Source organism: Nelumbo nucifera, chromosome 5 (genome assembly GCF_055504915.1).
Source record: "Nelumbo nucifera cultivar China Antique chromosome 5, China Antique-T2T, whole genome shotgun sequence".
NCBI lineage: Eukaryota > Viridiplantae > Streptophyta > Magnoliopsida > Proteales > Nelumbonaceae > Nelumbo > Nelumbo nucifera.
The window spans coordinates 10,128,443-10,146,980 of NC_142653.1; the positions used below are offsets into that span (position 1 = coordinate 10,128,443).

General features: G+C 37.9%; 1 protein-coding gene across 1 annotated transcript; it reads right to left on the reverse strand.

Moving 5' to 3' along the window:
• Positions 1-3,485: 3,485 nt before the first annotated feature.
• On the reverse strand, positions 3,486-16,778 carry LOC104606870 (CBS domain-containing protein CBSX1, chloroplastic-like). The gene is made up of 8 exons (XM_010272280.3): positions 16,388-16,778; positions 15,140-15,227; positions 14,994-15,058; positions 7,177-7,225; positions 6,119-6,171; positions 4,253-4,368; positions 4,063-4,120; positions 3,486-3,950 (listed from the first exon to the last, which is right to left on the reverse strand). Exons 1-8 carry the CDS (start codon positions 16,634-16,636, stop codon positions 3,876-3,878), a joined length of 753 nt encoding a protein of 250 aa, XP_010270582.1. The 5' UTR covers positions 16,637-16,778; the 3' UTR covers positions 3,486-3,875.
• Between the last annotated feature and the right edge of the window lie 1,760 nt (positions 16,779-18,538).

Genomic DNA, 18,538 nt, shown 5'->3' on the forward strand with positions numbered 1-18,538 from the left:
GGGTTAGTGGGTTAATTAATTAAATTAAGCAACCGGGCCCTAGGAATGAATCTCCTCAATATGTTATTTACTTATCCCTGAGTTTTTCTTATAATTAGTGACTATATGTTTTCCTCTAATTTTAACAACTACTAACAGCATTATATTTATTCCAACCGAAAATGGGGCTTTCTAGTTTCTAATCATATTGCTAAAAGTGAATCAACAGGAAAGTGGCAATTCCGATGCCCACACCATAGAAAAATGTGGAATCGAATTATGGTTTGCAGTCTAAACTACTTACTGTTTGTCAACCCAACAAAAAAAAAAGTTGAAAACAAGGCATAACAAATGACAATAGTCTGTCCCATTGTGTATGTTGAATATATTGATCAATTCGAAAATAAACTCGGAGCTTTTGGCTATGCATGAATGATGAAATCTAGGGCATCAGATTTGACAAGTTATTAATGAGATATTCTGAAAATTAATGCATAAATTAGAATCTTAACATAGTATCTAGCTAGTATTAGTATTTTTTTTTTTGCCGTCTTCAATAATAAATTATAGTATGAGCATGTTCTATCCTCATACCTAATAATATTAATAAGTTATATCACCACAAAATAGCGATCAGTTGGTACATTCTTGAAAAAGGTTACTTTATGCATGCTGGAATCTAGCTGGTTCCACAAGTAGATGGAGAATGAATTATTCAATCTACCCTTTGAAAAATAGGGGGTGGTACCTGGTGCGGTGGTGGTAGAGATAAAGATGGAGGACCACCGGCCACCATAGCGGCCTATGTGTCAATTGGACTGGATTTGGTCCAATCCGATTCAGTCCAATGTGAGTCCATTAAAAATGGACCTGGTCCAGTCCAGTTAAATGGATATTTTAGGCTATTTTGGACTGGTCCAGAGACTGTCCAATAAATTCTTGTTAATTTAGATTGGTTTTAACTTCCAACTCAAACCTAGCTCATTAAAACCTATGTTTTTATCTTCTATCAATAGATCAGATATTGGCTCAATTCAATATAAATTCATTATGGATGGATCAGATTCAAACCAATATGTCATATTAGTTTGTCCAGTCCATCCAAATTCAATGTCTTATTAGTCCATCCAATCCGTTCAAATCGATTTTGATTTGGACGGAATCAATCCAAAACCAGTCCAGTGACCCCCTACTCACAGAAGCAAACAAAGCCTTACCCTTGAATTTGGCAAATCTGTAGTGTAAAATTGCACTCCCATTGTACACTTTTGTAAACATCCGATGGTTTTGATGCATAAGCTCAATTTGATTTAGAAGGAATACAAATGCAAATATGTACAATATAAATATATATAAAATACAAGGTTTTGTACTCTACAAATTTACATTTGTACTGATTCATAGGCTCCATTTGGAAGAAGTATAAATACAAACACATAAAATGCAAAACCTTGTATTTTGTATGTATTTGCATTGTACATATTTGTATTTATACTCTTTCCAAATCGAGCTATAAGGAATATAGCCCCCCGAGTTGTCTGTCTAGATCGACAAAACCATGTAATTTATTATATTATAAATAGACGGTTAATTATTATCAAGATATTAGCCTAGGTATTCAAGAGGTCTTTCGATTCAATAGATAGACGCAACCAAGTGCAAACCTGAAAATGACATTATAATTTAATGAACTTGTTTTGGATTTTTAGAATCTTACATGTTGGCGTTTATGGGTGGGTGAATGCATGTTTGCCGGGTCTTCTTGTCAGGTCAAACAGCAATCCACAAAGCAAGAGCCTTTCCAACTAATCTTACCACTCCTCAGATAACCCAAAATATAAATACGAAAGGCTGTACATTTAGTACAAGTACAACTTCCCCGATTTTTCCTATAAATAATACTCAAACAAACTAATACGAGCCCAGAAGCAAGCCCACAGTTTCTAACCTTTACGAACTTCTTCAAATGTCTAAAGAATAAATTAATTCCAGTTTTTATGGATGTAAACCTAAACTACAATTGCTATTCCAATTCTGCCCCACACATACATGGTAGTGCGATACATAAACAACGGGTTTCTAGTGAGGTGTTCCATTACATTCACATGTGTACTATCGTATATTTGCACGTGTAATGGGGAATTTGTCAGTGCAGGAAAATGTAAAAAAACGGGTTTCCAGCAGATAAGAGCAATCTTTTGCAAATAATTAAAATAAGATAATTCTTTTTGAAAAATATCAAGAAAGGGCAATGACATTGTTCATTGTCTTCCTCTTCCTCTGTCATTATTTTTAATAGGTGACTGCAAGCGGCGATCTGAGACGAAGGGACGGAGCTTTGGTTATCTGAGCATCATCTCCCTCTGCCTCTGTTACCGTCTTCCTCTTCTGCAGCGGTTTATCGTCTTCCTCTTCCTCTCCCTCGAATAGCATGCAGTTGTGATGATCGTGACCGTTCTCCTTCGTGTTCCATGCAACGTCACGACCGCCTGTGCGGTTGCTGTTCCGGTCTTGAGACCGGTCACGACCGCCTATGCAATCTTCGTGTTCCGGTCACGACCAGCTGAGACTGGAACTGCAACCGCAAAAGAGAACGGTGTTGCCGTCTCTTTCAGGTAGCTACGGCAACAACATCACGACCGCCTGTGCCCTACTCCGCCTCTCACATGAACAGTGCATTCGGATGAATACAGAGGCCGAGGAAGACGACTATCATTGCCCTTCTTGATATTTTTCAAAAAAAATTGCCTTAATTTTGTTATTTTATAAAAATATTATCTTTTATTGGTATTCAAGGCTAGAAATAAAAAAAAAAGGCCATCACCCTTGAACAGCACGATAATCAAAATTTTTTGAAGGAATTATCTCCTATCATCTTGTGGGATATTTGGACAGTTAGAAACAGATGTGTTTTTGAAGAGCCTATCCCTTTTGTAACTTTGATTCATGTTAAAAGGATGATGAAGTGTGGAGATTTATTTTAAAAGGATAATGAAGTGTAGAGAGTTTCCCATCGAGAATCAACAGATTGTTCTCAATCTGAAGGTGCAGTGGGTTAAAGTTTTGGATTTGTGATGGCTCAGGTTCCTTTTTGTTGGCTAGCTGTGGCAATTGTAAATCCATTTCTGCTGGCTACTCAGAATTGCTAACTATCTTAAACTGTGTTATTTCTGAAAAAAAAAATGGGCTTATCACATTTATGCATTGAAAAGTGACTCGGTTAGCCTAATTTCAGTACTAAATCAGAGATCTTTTGACTGTTCTCCTTTGGTTTTGGTTAGTCCCTCTGTTGAAAGATGATGGAGCGATTTCAAGCCGAGATAGTTGGGAACCACCTTAATTGGAGTCTAATCTGTGTATTTGATTGTGTTTCTTTCTTTCTGTTTCGTTTGCTTTCTTTCCTGTTGTTTATTGCTGTGTTTGTTCAGCTATCTGAGTTCTTTACCAAAAAAAAAAAACTCGAACAGCACTGCACAGCCTGGCCTCAGTTACTATACATTTTATGATTTATCAGTGGACAACAAAAAAAGAATATTATATCATGAGTAAACAATACAACTCTAGTATTCTAGTATTCAAACACACAATACAATAAGACCCGTCCCAAACCAATTTGATGAGATAACTGGAAGACAAAACCGGGGAACATCTGCGGCCTACTCAGTACTCAATTAGAGAGAAAAGGCTCACATAAATGAAGATTGGGCAAATTCCCGCAATTAGATGATGCAGCGTAAAATATAGGAGCTATAACTTGGCGCGAGAATCACGACCTCTTACAATTTAGATTAGATGCCAAATGCTCTAATTAGCCCAACAAAATGCGCGAGAATCACGACCTCCAATTAACTCCATATTATGTTGAACTGAACTCGCTAATTTATGCTGTCTCGAGTTTATGCTATCTTTTCAATTTCACGCTTTATCTGAAGGGCAGCTCTGACCACGTTTCCCCTCGTAATAATCCCAACCTAAAATGTTGCCAATAGTAGTACACCCAGAGGATAAACAAGAACAATCAGAAACAACTAGCAGTAAGAAAACGAAAGAAATAAAAACAAACTGGGATGGTCTGTAGGCTACCAGCTTCCCATCACCATCAACGACCGGGAGTCTACGGTATTTTGTTACGAGCAATAACCTGAAACCATAGGTATGAGGTCAAAGATTCAGTTCTCTTTCCAATTAAGAAAGTAATTGACTTCCAACAATGGTATTATAATGCACAAAATAGTTGTGCGTAAGGGAGGAGAGAGTAACATAACGGATGTACCTGGCCGCATCTTCAAGGTTGGTGCTTTCGCGAACAACAAGGGGTGCAGGTGTCATCAAGTCACCTACTACTTTCCCATTGGTCTTGCTAAGCAACTTCTGTACTTCATTGAATGTCTGACAGTTTACCCAGAATCACAAAGTCGGAACAACTTTCACAGAAACAAATTCAAACTGAAGAACCTCCCTTGTCAGTTGGCAGAAATAAAGTGTACCACCATATCAGAAACCGAAAATGATTTTGCAAACATAGAGCCCAAGTGTGATTTAAATTTAAATCTTTCTTTTGTCTCATCATATCAGAAACAAATTTAAATTAATGCTGCATTTGTCTCATCATAAATTTGTCTCATCATAAAGTTTTCAGGCTCATTGTTTCAACTATTACTTCCACCCATCTTAAAGCAAAAAATTTGTTTCCCCTCCCTTCTAATTTGTTTTGATGAAAGTGGCAAGGAAAAGAAAGATTTCATCTTAAAAGGGAGGTTGCAATGTGAATTTCATTTGCACTGGAGCAAATGCATTGGAATGCAAATGGACCAAGTGTAAATCCTGGTTTACTTTTGCTTCAAATTTGACCTAGTTATCATTTGTTTGTAAGAAGTAAAATGATGTTACTGCTGATTTATATGAAAGAGGTTTACCAAAAAAAAGATTTATATGAAAGAGAAATGAGACGGGACGAAGGTTATTTATTCGGGGAGAGCAAGATATGAATCAAATTGATGCGGTCCCCCAATTTCTATGAGAGAGAGAATTAAGATAGTCACTGTAGCTGTTGGCTAGGAATAAACTTAACAATGCCAGCTCAAAACACCCGGGAAGCCCTATTTAGACCCAATAATATAATATTTTCATCTTCACAAGGCTGTGGATGATTACCGAATCAAATTTTTTTTTTCTTTCTTTCTTTTTTAAGAGAGGGTGGGGATTAGATAACTCAATTTGCTGCAAACCGCTAGTTTTGCTATTCAGCACTATTTTCTTTTTTATTATTTTTTATTTGTAACTTAAAATTTCATTGATTAAAAATGTATAAGCATGTACAGAAGTCAAGTAGCCCCAAGGGGTGACCAGTCACCGGACCCCATTTCAATTACTTTCCACATAAATGAGATTGTATGTTTATTAAGTATCTGCTAATATAAGTTATATAACCATGGGCTAACTCAGTTTTCATAATTTAAAGTGTTAAACATCTAAGATTTAAATTGAATGGACACAGCATTTCCAAGTCAACCTGTACCCACCTTAATTGGAGTTGAGTCTGAGTGCCTGACCAATAATTGCCTACAAACATTCAATTTCTTAAAGGATTCCTACAAAGTACTTGTATTAGACACACAAGTTTTATTCTTCTCTAAAATGTATCCCATGAACAAGGACAAGGATAGGAACAAAGGGACTCCTTTTGGGCCTCAAAGCATCATGAACAGGAAAGATCATTGGGTCAATTGAACTTCTTCACTAAGTAACAGACTCGCATGCATAATGCATATTTTTGTTGGGAGAAGTATGAAACTGCATTGACAAAGAAGCTCTAAGTAAATATAAACCCTGGTAAAGCAAAAAAGAAACCAAGGGCAGGCCAGGAACCTTTTTATGTTAATACAAAGTTCCTCATCCATCCTAAGATTTCCTTTATGCATCTCCAAAAATTAACACTTTCACCAAGGATTCCATTTTGTAGCACTCAAAATGGGCAAAAATAAAATTCCAGCTTTCCATGATTACATCAGAGCACAATATTGCTGCTATCTACTATAAGAAAGAAAAAAAGGTCATGTACACAGAATAATTGATTATTGAACGATTATTGTTAACTATAAAACAGTGGCTATTGAAAGAAAAGGCAGTTCTTACATACTTTCCAACTGCTATCAACTTCAGGAAACATGCCTGTATCAGCCCGTCCGCTACCTAATCATCAGGCAAGGACATTTAAAAAACTTTTGCACTCACCATAGTGTACAACACTTCTGTATTAAAAAAAGACTAGAATAACCTAATATCAACAAAAGCTGAAGTGCTTAACTACAAATAATTGATAACTGTGAGAAGTTAGTTACCATAATTGTTGCAATCATATATTTTGTTGCATATTTGCAGTCTTTATTAACATATTAAGACACAGGCATGCAACAAAAGATAAAATGACACACACATACACACACACACACACACACACTGATAGGTTTGTCAATAGGTCGGGTTCGGTATGGTTTTGGCTCAACCTGACCCTGAGCTGAAAGCACTCAAACCAACCCTGACTCCAATCTTGACCCCCTAAATGAACTGGGAATCTGAACCTGAGCCAACCTGCCCCACAACAGTACATTTGTACAGTTGTACTCAATCAAGGTTATATTTACAAACACTGCAATGCTACAATGCCAATGGATTGAATCAGGCAAGGGGTGGGCACAACCTGAAACTGACCCAAAACCCAAATAAGGACAACCCGACACAACCCGTTAGGATCAGTCAATGTTGATTTACTTAAACAGACCCACTGACATAGGGAGGCCAAAGTGACTAATCATCATCTCAACACATTATCAAAACTGGCTTTTGTCACAAAGTGACCAGCCATCACCTCGACGACCCACTGACATAGGGAGGCCAAAGTGACTAATCATCATCTCAACACATTATCAAAACTGGCTTTTGTCACAAAGTGACCAGCCATCACCTCGACACATTGGCAACACTAGATTTTGTAAGAAAAAGTAATCTATTGCAGTACTTTTGTGCATTGAGAACAAGGTGTCATGCCATAATAATTTGTGACAGAACTTAACCAAAGTAACAAGTACTTGTAAGAATTGCACTGAAAATAGAGAGACAAACAACATATGATAAAAAGCTCCCCTAGACCAACCAAAATGACTTAATCAGCTGGGTTTTTAAAGTTGTGACAAAAACCTGATACGGAATCAAGTGCTAACAAGTCATAATCAGAAACTAGACCAACCTGCAACAAAAAATACCCTCTGGTCATACATACATTGAATGATTATAATCTAACAGGTCATTAGAGTTGCACTAAAACTAGTACCAGTGACACAAAATTCAAAAAAAAAAGTAGATAAAAAAAACCAGTACCAAGTCAAATAAAGATGATGAGGACTCCTTCAAACTAGTGGAAAATGATTGATACAAGAACAAGGAAATTTAAGAAACAAAAAAAGAAAATCAGATAGGTGCAGATGCATTCCTCTTAAGAATATAACTGTATGGATGATAAAAAATTCAGAGACAACATATAGGGAGCATAGTTCTAAATATACAACAAAGTGCCACTTATGCCCTTTCCAAAGTAAATTATGAGCGGAAATCAAGGGTCCTAGCAAGGGTATAAGGGACAGGGGTCCAGCACAGGCCCTTGACATGCAGGAGAGGCCTGACCTGGCCCTCTCTTGCAAACACATCTGCTAGGATGCTTGTTTAACCCTTTGAAGAATATATTCGTTCTTAAAGTCAAAGACTCAACCTCTTTAACATAGTGAAGATTTAACTTAATGGACCTGCACCTCCACCTCTAATCTATACAATCATAAATTTGCAATTCTCATTCAACCATTAAGTGGGAGTATAGCCTAAGAAAAATTTATCCAAAGCCTTTCTAGTAGGGACATCCCATTGAAAATCCTATTTATCAAAACCCAATGTTGGCCATGCATGAAACAAAATGGAATGCTTCACCACATCACCAAATACATGCCAAACTTCCTCAAAAGCTCACCCTACATAGAAAACAATAATGGACAATGAAGGAGAAGATGGTACACTAATTTTTTGCTTTCCCCATACAGCATTTAGATTGAATCAATTTTTTGAGAAATACAATTATCATTTCTGAGTACCAACCACAAACAGGAAAAGTGAAACCTTGTGGGTGTTAGACCTCTGTTTTATCTTCGCCAATCCAATTAACCGTATTATCATTTGTAGGGAAAAGATAGATATGAAAGAAGACTTTGTCCAGATGTTAGATATCTTATTTTAAACCGGATGATGGGTTTGTCTGGAATTTGATGGTGGATAAAGAGCTTTTGGGCTGAATTTTTGGAACACTCTCGATGTTGTAAATGATAATGATTAAAATTTTCTTTTTTGTTTCCTGTGTAACCTTTTAGTTTTCTCATAGAACTTTCTTTTTTGTTTCATTAGTATAAAAAGAATTAGATTAAAATATACCATTAATATCCACCTTGTACACTCTCCTACCATTTCCCAACCACAAAGTTTCTTCTGGGCAATGATATTGCTTTTTTCGATAATTTCTGACGATATTGATAATGGTTCAGTATTTAGCTCATGGCAACTTTTAATAGCCACCTCTTTATGAACTCCGTATAGATCCAGATAGGAAAACCTAAGGGGTCTATCCCAAAAGCATCATGCCAAAATCTTATTCTCTCTATGGCTTTTTTTTTTAATTCATTGCCACCTTTTAAGTACCCTCCCATGCAGTAGTTCCCCAATAAATAAAATCTAAAGATGCAGTCCAAATGGTGCAAAAAGGGACATATAAATGTATCAAATTTGTGCAATCTCCCCCACTCTCTCTTGATATCAAGTCTCCTCACATCTCTGAATTCATTGAAGGTAAGAGACCTGTTAGAGTTAGCCGAATAAACTGCCCCTACTTAAGTATGGGACAGAGAACCTCTAATAAGACTGCCACATAAGGGTAGATTAGTCAACTCACCTTGGTTAAGTTATGAGCTTATGTGGCAGTCTTATTAGAGGTTCTCTGTCCCATACTTAAGTAGGGGCAGTTTAGTCCTTGTACATTTAATTAGAAGCCTAATCACTATTAAGAGGTCGACTGATAGGGTTTAGCTATCAGGTTCGACAGTTCTTTTCATCTTCTTCTCTTCTTCTTCTTCTTCTCCTTCTCTTTCTTCTTCTCCTTACTGGTTCGGACTACTGTAGCAACAGTAGAAACATAGTATCAGAGCGTGACAACTTCAGTTTGTGCTTCAGTTCTCTCCTTTTTCTTCTCTAGGCTGTCAATGGAGAAAAGTGGTTCATCCCAGGCCTGAAACATCACAGCTCTTCTTTTTTCTGGTGCACAGAACCTCCTTTCCTAAGAAAACAACTTCAGCAGTGAATGGTTGGCTGAAGCTCTCAAATGAAGGTTGGTTATCTCTCCTCTGTGTGCTGTTGGTATTTCTGGGTTGAAAATCTTCAAGAACTTGAGAGGACTGATCAGAACCTAGAGAACTAGGTTGGTTGTTGCCCTGGTTCTTGGAAAAATTCCAAGAACAGGCTGTGTTTACAGTGACCAAATGGTGTAAGGGCTGCTACTGTAGGTGGCCGAAGGTGCAAGGTGTAATGCAATGGTACTAGTTGAGTTTTTGTTGGTCTTGTGGTGCCCTCTTAAAAGCGTTAAAGCAGGTCTGTATTGTGTGTGACAGCTATGGCTGTGTGGTGGTGCTTGTGATGCACAAACTCTGTTGAGTAGTTGTAAGAGAGCTTGCATGTGGTTAGTAAGTGCTGAATTAATGTCGGTGTAGTCTGTGCTTTTTTTTTTTTTTTGTGAAATCAGTAGTGGTGTGGATAAGAACAAAGGCGTGTGTATCTATCATTGTGTTTAAGGACTGCTGTAGGTTCTGGAACATCAAACTCTTGACAGCAGCACTTAGTTGGTGATTGGGAATTCAGATTAGAGGCAGCATTGAAAGAGTATCATGGCAGCAATGGGAGATGGCTGTAGTGATCAGAAACCTAGTGTGGTGGTTTCCTCTGACTATCTAGGTGTACAGATGACCTCAATTAAATTGAATGGTGAGAACTATGTTCTATGGGCCAAGTCGGTGGAAGTTTTTCTCAAGGCAAAGAGAAAAGTGAAGCATGTGAAATAAGATAAACCACCGACTGACTCTCCAGGGTTTGATGATTGGAAACAGGAGGATGCTCAAATCATGACATGGCTATGGAACAGTATGGAACCCAAAATAAGTGCCAACTTCATGTTCTTAGATACAACTAAGGACATATGGGAACATGCCAAGAAGTTGTATTCTGGGCAAGATAATACTACAAGGGTATATCAGCTCTACCAGGAGTACTTTGGTCTGCAACAAGAAAATAAAACCCTAGAAGAGTACTATGCCAGTATGAAAAACCTCAGAAATGAGCTCAATGTCTATCATCCTCTCACTCCAGATGTTAAGGTTCAGCAAGGTTCTTAGTGGGGTTGAAATCAGAGTATGAACCAGTTAGGGTCCAAATATTGGGGGGCTCTACCCTTCCTACACTTGAGGAAGTGTTTGCTCGGCTTCGCAGGATTTCTTTGGGACAGACAGAGAATCCCACACAGTCTGATAGATCAGCTTTTGTGACATCCAGAGGAAGTGGACGTGGTACGAAAGGGGGAGGACATGCCTCCCGAGGAAGTCGTGGTGGTTCCATATTTGGCCGTGGTGGTGGTCGTGACTCAAGGGGAGGCCGTGGCAAAGAAAAAGGCAGCTTTACAAGCAAGTGTACCCACTGTGGCAGGGAAGGACATTCCGTAAATTTCTGTTATGATCTTCATGGCCGCCCTCCCTCTAAATGGGCCAATCATGCTATTGCTGGTGGGGTTGATGTCAGTGATAATCAACAGGCAGACCTAACTCCTTCCACATCTACATCTGTTTCCGGAAGGGAGATGGTGAGTGTACCGCGTGATGAGTATGAGCGGTTCCTTCAGTCCATTTCACAGAACACTACTGCTACTCTTGCCCACTCAGGTATAGTTTGTCTGTCATCTAAAACCTCTCCTTGGATTATTGACTCTGGAGCCTCTGATCACATGATTGGGACTCCAGGTGTGTTCTCTTCTCTCTCTGAAACTTCCACATCTCAAACTGTTACCCTTGCCAATGGTTTCTCCTCTCCCATCTGTGGTGTTGGCAATGTTGACATGGCTTCTCTTTCTTTATCATCTGTTCTATATGTCCCTAAGTTTCCATTCAATCTTTATGTTTGTTAGTAAATTAACCAAGACTCTTAACTATTTTGTTACTTTTTTCCCTTCCTCTTGTGTTTTTCAGGATCTCAAGATGGGGAAGAAGATTGGTGGGGGGCATGAAGCTGGTGGATTGTATTATCTTGACAGTGGTGGATCGTCAGTTGCACTTCGGACTTCACTTACTCCTCTACAGTGGCATTGTCGACTGGGACATCCTTTTCTCAAGGCACTCAAGATACTAGTTCTGTCTTTGAGTCATTTGTCAGTGTTACAGTGTGAGTCGTGTTAGTTTGGGAAACATCGTCGTGTTTCCTTCAGTCCTAGAGTTGAAAGTCGTATGTTGAGTCATTTTGCTTTGGTTCATTCAGATGTTTGGGGCCCGATCAAAATAGAGTTTTATAATGGTTACAAGTATTTTGTCACTTTTATTGATGATTGTTCAAGAATGACATGGATTTATTTAATGAAAGAAAGGAGTGAATTATTTTCCATTTTTCAAAAATTCCATGCTGAAATATGTACACAATTTGGTGTTCCAATCAAAGTTCTTCGTTTAGATAATGGTCGTGAATATTTTCTAACTTCCTTTCAACAGTATTTAGAACAGCATGGCATCATTCATCAAACTTCTTGTGCATCCACTCCTCAACAAAATGGGGTGGCTAAACGGAAGAACCGTCATCTCCTTAAAACAACTCGGTCTATTCTTCATCATATGAGTGTTCCTAAACGGTTTTGGAGTGATGTTGTACTTACTGCGTGTTTCCTCATTAATCGGATGCCCTCCTTTATTCTTCATGGTCGATCTCCCTTCTCTATCTTGTTCCCCACCTTGTCTCCCTTTCCATTAACACCTTGTATCTTTGGTTGTGTGTGCCTTGTTCACAATCTGAGTCCTGGAATAGACAAGTTGGATGCACGCTCCATTAAGTGTGTCTTTCTTGGCTACTCTCGGACTCAAAAAGGGTACAAGTGTTACAATCCCATTACTCGGAAGTGTTATGTCTATCCTGATGTCACCTTTTTTGAGTCTGTTCCCTTCTTCTCAGGAACTGAAGCATCTTCGTCTCCACCTTTACTTCCTCTTCCTCTTTCGATCAGTGATCCCGTTCCGGGTGTTCCTGTTGGAGTTGACTCGTCACCTCATCCAGTGCAGATCCCTACTGAACGACCACCAATTCGGCAAGTGTATACACGTCGAACGACACCGGCCCCTCCTCCAGCTTCTACCTTGTCCGCGGATCCTGTCGTTGCTCCTGTTGCTGAACCCTCAGGACTTGACCTACCCATTGCCTTACGGAAAGGTAAACGTAGTTCTACTCTCCATCCCATTTGCAATTTTGTTTCAGTATCTCTCCTTTTCGCCTCACATCGCCAGCTTGTTTCACTATTGTCATCTATTTCCATACCTAACAATGTCCAGGAGGCTCTTAGTTCACCTGGGTGGAGGCAGGCAATGGAGGAAAAACTCTCTGCTCTTCAGCATACTCACACATGGGAGCTCACTACTCTTCCTCCTGGTAAGCATGTTGTGGGTTGTAAATGGGTGTATATTGTTAAATACTTGCCAGATGGTAGTGTGGAGCGTCTGAAAGCCAGACTTGTTGCTAAAGGGTAGTCACAGTTGTATGGAGTGGACTATATGGAGACCTTCTCTCCAGTGGCTAAGATTATCTTTGTTCGTGTGTTAATTTCCCTGGCAGTTATGTATGATTGACCCTTATTTCAACTTGACATAAAAAATGCCTTCCTTCATGGTGACCTTATAGAGGAGGTATATATGGAGCAACCACCTGGGTTTGTTGCTCAGGGGGAAGCTGGTAAGGTGTGCAGACTGAAAAAGGCAATTTATGGGTTGAAACAATCACCTCGTGCTTGGTTCGGGAAGTTTAGTGAAGTGGTGAAGAATTTTGGAATGAAACAATGCCAGGTTGATCACTCAGTGTTCAGCTATGACTCAGAAGCTGAAAAGATTTTATTAGTGGTCTATGTGGATGATATTGTCATAACTGGCAGTGACAAATTGGGGATCGACAAACTCAAGGTCTTTCTACAAAATCATTTTCAAACAAAAGACCTTGGGACATTGAAGTATTTCTTGGGTATAGAAGTTGCTAGATCAAGACAAGGTGTAAACCTGTGCCAAAGAAAATATGTTCTCAATCTATTGGATGAAACAGAACTGTTAGGTGCAAAAACGGTTGAGACTCCTATGGAACCAAATGTTAAGTTGAGCAGTGATACAGGGGAAATATTTGATGATCCTTGAAGGTATAGACGACTAGTGGGGAAGCTGAACTATTTGACTATCACGAGACCAGACATCTCCTTTGCAGTCAGTGTGGTGAGCCAATTTATGCATAACCCTCGTATATCTCACTGGGATGCAGTTCTTAGAATTGTAAGATATTTGAAGGGAGCTCTAGGCCGTAGGCTATTGTATGAACCAGGAGGAAAACTTGAAGTAGTTGGGTACACGGATGCAGATTGGGCGGGCTCTGTGTCTGATAGAAGATCTACTACAGGTTACTGCACATTTCTTGGAGGAAATCTTGTGACGTGGAAGAGTAAAAAGCAGACGGTTGTGGCTAGAAGCAATGTTGAAGCCGAGTACAGAGCCATGGCACACACTACATGTGAATTAGTGTGGTTGAGGAATCTCCTACAAGAAATCGGGTTCCACATGGATAAACCTATGAAGTTGTACTGTGACAATCAAGCTGCGCTCCATATCTCATCCAACCCTGTTTTTCATGAGAGAACAAAGCACATAGAGATTGATTGCCACTTTGTGAGGGAAAAGGTTTTTACTGGAGAGATAAGCACAGAACATGTAAGCTCAGGTGATCAGTGGGCAGATTTGTTTACAAAAGCCTTAAGCTCAGGGAGAGTGAACTATATATGTAACAAGCTAGGATTATATAACATATATTCTCCAGCTTGAGGGGGAGTGTTAGAGTTAGCCGAATAAGGGTAGATTAGTTAACTCACCTTGGTTAAGTTATGAGCTTATGTGGCAGTCTTATTAGAGGTTCCCTGTCCCATACTTAAGTAGGGGCAGTTTAGTCATTGTACATTTAATTAGAAGCCTAATCACTATTAAGAGGTCGATTGATAGGGTTTAGCTATCAAGTTTGACAGTTCTTTTCATCTTCTTCTTCTTCTTCTCTTCTTCTTCTTCTTCTCCTTCTCTTTCTTCTTCTCCTTACTGGTTCGGACTACTGTAGCAACAGTAGAAACAAGACCTATCCACAAAAATAGAGAAAATGTTCTCCTAAAATCCTTGACGATGGACAAGCAGCATTCTAAAGGATCTTTCCATTTTGTCATTCCACAAATGACAAAAGGGATCATATTCCATAAAATTTTATCCCCAAAACCCTAAATAGAAAGGGGGTCATGCCAAGATCACTTCTTACTATCAAAAGGTCATTTTCTTCCCTCTTATCACACAATAGGCATCTTTCCACCACACAAAACCCCCTTCTTCAGTTAACATCTCTAAAGAATTCAGATCCATTTGTCCAAATTCCGAGTAAAATGTCTTAAATGTCTAAGAAGCATTAAAAAAGAGACATTACATTACCAAATGCTGGCCCTAGCTATCCGGATAGCATGACATAAGTTCATTGCTTAAATCATAAATCCAAATTTAATGACCAAAAAGTAAAAGATAACAAGCACCTCAGAGAAAATTAACATGTAATATTCCTGGATATAATTCATAAAATAATGTGTTATAAAAGCTGAATTACAAGAAGATTAGTCAAGCACATACCAATTTCCAGTCATCATCAATCACAGGAAAACCAGTAATCCTGTTCTTAACGAGAGTCTCTAATGCTGTTGATGCATAAGAAAGTGAAGAATCATAACATAATTTACAATTTATACAGAAATGTGAGAACTGAGAATTGCATGTACCTTCATCAACAGTTGTGTTAGGCTTTACCACGTGTAAATCCTCTTTTTTTGTCATAAAATCTCCCACTGTGTACACACCATTTTTTGGCTGCAGATAAAGAGAAAATGTAAATGTGCAATATACAAAGTTAAAACAACACAAAAAAAATAAAAAGAGGTAATCAAAAGATGAAACCCACAATAAATCCATATCTACATTAATCCATTATTTGATCCATAACCATGTAAATTCATATTTACATTGGAAACTTTGTCATCCTTTAGCCGTAGACATTGCCCTAAGTTGGAGCCTTAGCAAGTTAACATGTGAATCATTCCATGGAACAAAAAAGGGAAACCATTTCAGTTTGTGGGAAACCACTATAAATCCATTTCGTGGTTGTGTTTTGCTCTTATTTTCTTTTCTGCACATTCTTGCTGAATTTAGTAATGATCTCCTGCATATATATATAAAGAAAAAAGAAAAAAGAAAGAACGAAGACAAAAACTGCCTTATTTATGGTAATAGGGCTTTGTGGGTGTGATTTTACCCGATGCATACCACTTGCTGACTAACAAATACTGTCATTTCGATTGATATGTCAATTAGAGTCTTTACTACTACTTGTACCATGTTTCACATTCCTAGCCTCCATATATTGGCAGATTAACCAATGAGAAATTTTCTTCTGAGGCCTTGGTCACCTTTACTGTTCTTTACAAATTTAGTTTTCAAACCTAAGAAAAAGAAAAACACAAGAACTATACGTTCTAAAAAAGCAGCTGCAATTTATGTGGAGTAGGTTGCATTAGTAATTGCTGTGGGACGACAGAATCCTAGAAAGATGAAAGCAGATGTAATTCAAGGTTGTCAAAGATTAAGAGGTTTATTATCCAAATAGATGATTTCTCTACTAATATCCCTTTTTTTTAATATCAAGGTTATTACCTTCTATCACTAACTCAATACTGCCATGATTTAATCAATCCTAAAGCCAAAGTTGGAGCTTAATTGAATTTTGACAACGTGAATGAAGAAAGATTGAGCCAAGGAAACAGAAGGATGATTTACAAAGAATCCCAAAAACAAGAAAGCTGAAGCAGTAAATCTTGAGAAATCTAGAGTTTGGCGAGGTTTCTTCTCCCATTCTAGAGAAATAAGTGAGGAGGTAATTCAATCCTAAAAAATATCGACTGTGAGCATCATAAATGAGGAGTAAGAGCAGATAATTGACAAAAGGGGGGAGATTAAAGGAGAAAGTAACAAACCGGCACGGAGTTGGCCATCAAAGCGCCGCTTCCAGCAACAGAAGAGGGCACACGAAACCTGGCACCACGGTCGGAGACATCGAGACGATGAGACAGAGAACGAGTAAGGGATGAAGGTCTTGGGCGGGAGGACGAAAGAATACAAGGCAGCTGATGAAAGAGTGCGGGAGAGGAGGCGGAGGTGGTGGCGGAAGTCGAGCAGAGCCGGGCGGTGACAAGAGCGTCCGGGAGAAGAATAGTGTGTCCCATATGCCCAAGTTCAGCTTCCCCAACCGGGAGAGAACGGAATGAAGTCGGTAGAGTGGAGACGGCTTCGACAGTCTGCCGATAGCTGGCTGAGAAGGAATGAGGGTTCGTTCCAGCCGGATAGATAACAAATTATTAAATAAGTAACAAATGTAAGAAGGACTAGGGAAATATCATCAGAGAGTCCGGCTTCAGTTAGAGCAAAGCCTGTTCGCACAACCTTTACAGCCTTGGATTAGGAATATCTCCCTACTTATGTGCTTTCCTTCATGGTTAGATATTCCCAGTGCAAGGTTATCAGATGACTGAAGATTTTCTCTTTCTTTTTTGTTAAATTACATATTATCACGTTGTACCGGGGGTAACGACACTTGGTCCCCGAACTCATTTGCGATAAAGACGCCTCAACTTTCGGATTTCAACATTTTGCTCCTCTTACAAACTGCATTTTAAGAGAGAGCATTATTCAGTTAAAACAGAAAAATCGAATAAAAAATTTTTTATATTTTGATTTTTTAATTTTGTTCAATTTTTTGGTTTTTAAATATTTTGATTTCAGTTTTTAAAATTAGAAGTTCGGTTAATCGAAAAAATCAAATCAACCGAATTTTGCTATATAGCATATAATATATAATATTTAATATATAATATCTAATATAATAAAATTTGATTTCATAATATATATTTATATATTATATGTTATGATATATATAATATATAATATAGCATATATTTTTGAAATTTGATTTTAGCCAAAAACTGAACCAAAATTTTGGATTTGATTATTTCGGTTTTCTTCTAATTCGGTTTTGGTTTGATTTTCATTTTTTTAATTCAATTTTTTAAATTTTAATTTATTTGATTTGGTTTTTAACCGAATAAACCGAATGCTCACCCTTAACTGGATTGTTGCATTGTCAAAAAAAAAGTTAATTTATTAAAATATCCCTCCAATATTTGTATGGTGAAAGTAAGATTTTAAAAATACAATTGGAACTGGAACCTTTTTGGCCATCGGTTTTTCAGGTTGATAGTTTGACTGTGCCATTCTATCTAAAAAAATAAATTAAAAGGTCAAATCGTTGAATGGGACAAACAGGCCAATGATTTAACCACCCTAGTCAGTGAGTCATTGACCAAATCATTGATTTTTTATTAAGGATTGGGTTGAGGATGAAATGAAACCAGTTGCCTAGATGATTTTTGGGTCAAACGGTCCGACTGTTCAGGTTAATGGTGGTTTGAAAATACTGGGTGAAAAGACGATATTATATTCCAAAATGACAAAATATGTAGGGTAAAGCATGTATGAGAAAAAGGATAAATGAAAAATTTATACAAATATGTAAGAGAAAGGAAAGAATAATTTAGGAATTTAAAAACATTTAACAAAGACATAACAGTCAAATGAGAGTCCTTCTTGAAGTTAATAAATTGAATTCTAATAGAAAGATCGAAGTGTTAAATTCAACAGCTCAAAGGAGTATTTGTTGAGTAATGAATTAATTAAGGCTGCATTTGTTTGTGGTATAAATACAAAATTACACTCAGGAGTTTAACAACTGTCAAATTTTTTGAGTGTAAAACTTGAATCGGCTTTTATACCCATTTACACTTCTGCATTTGGATGATCGGTTTTAAAGTAATGTTAGACTTTTGTATGTGTTTGGAGAATACCCATCATGTAAATCTCCACCCCTCTAACTAAGTCCCAACTCTCTCTCCTCTCAAAGACGAGACAACTTAGAAATCAGAAGTCTGAACTTTGAGAAGTCAACAAAAGTGTTTATTTGGTTGCGTTTGTTTGCAATGCAAATGCAAATATGTATACTATATATTTATCCATTTTTCGGAATGCAAACATGGTTTACATTTTAAATCGTTTTTTCATTCATCCTGTTTGTT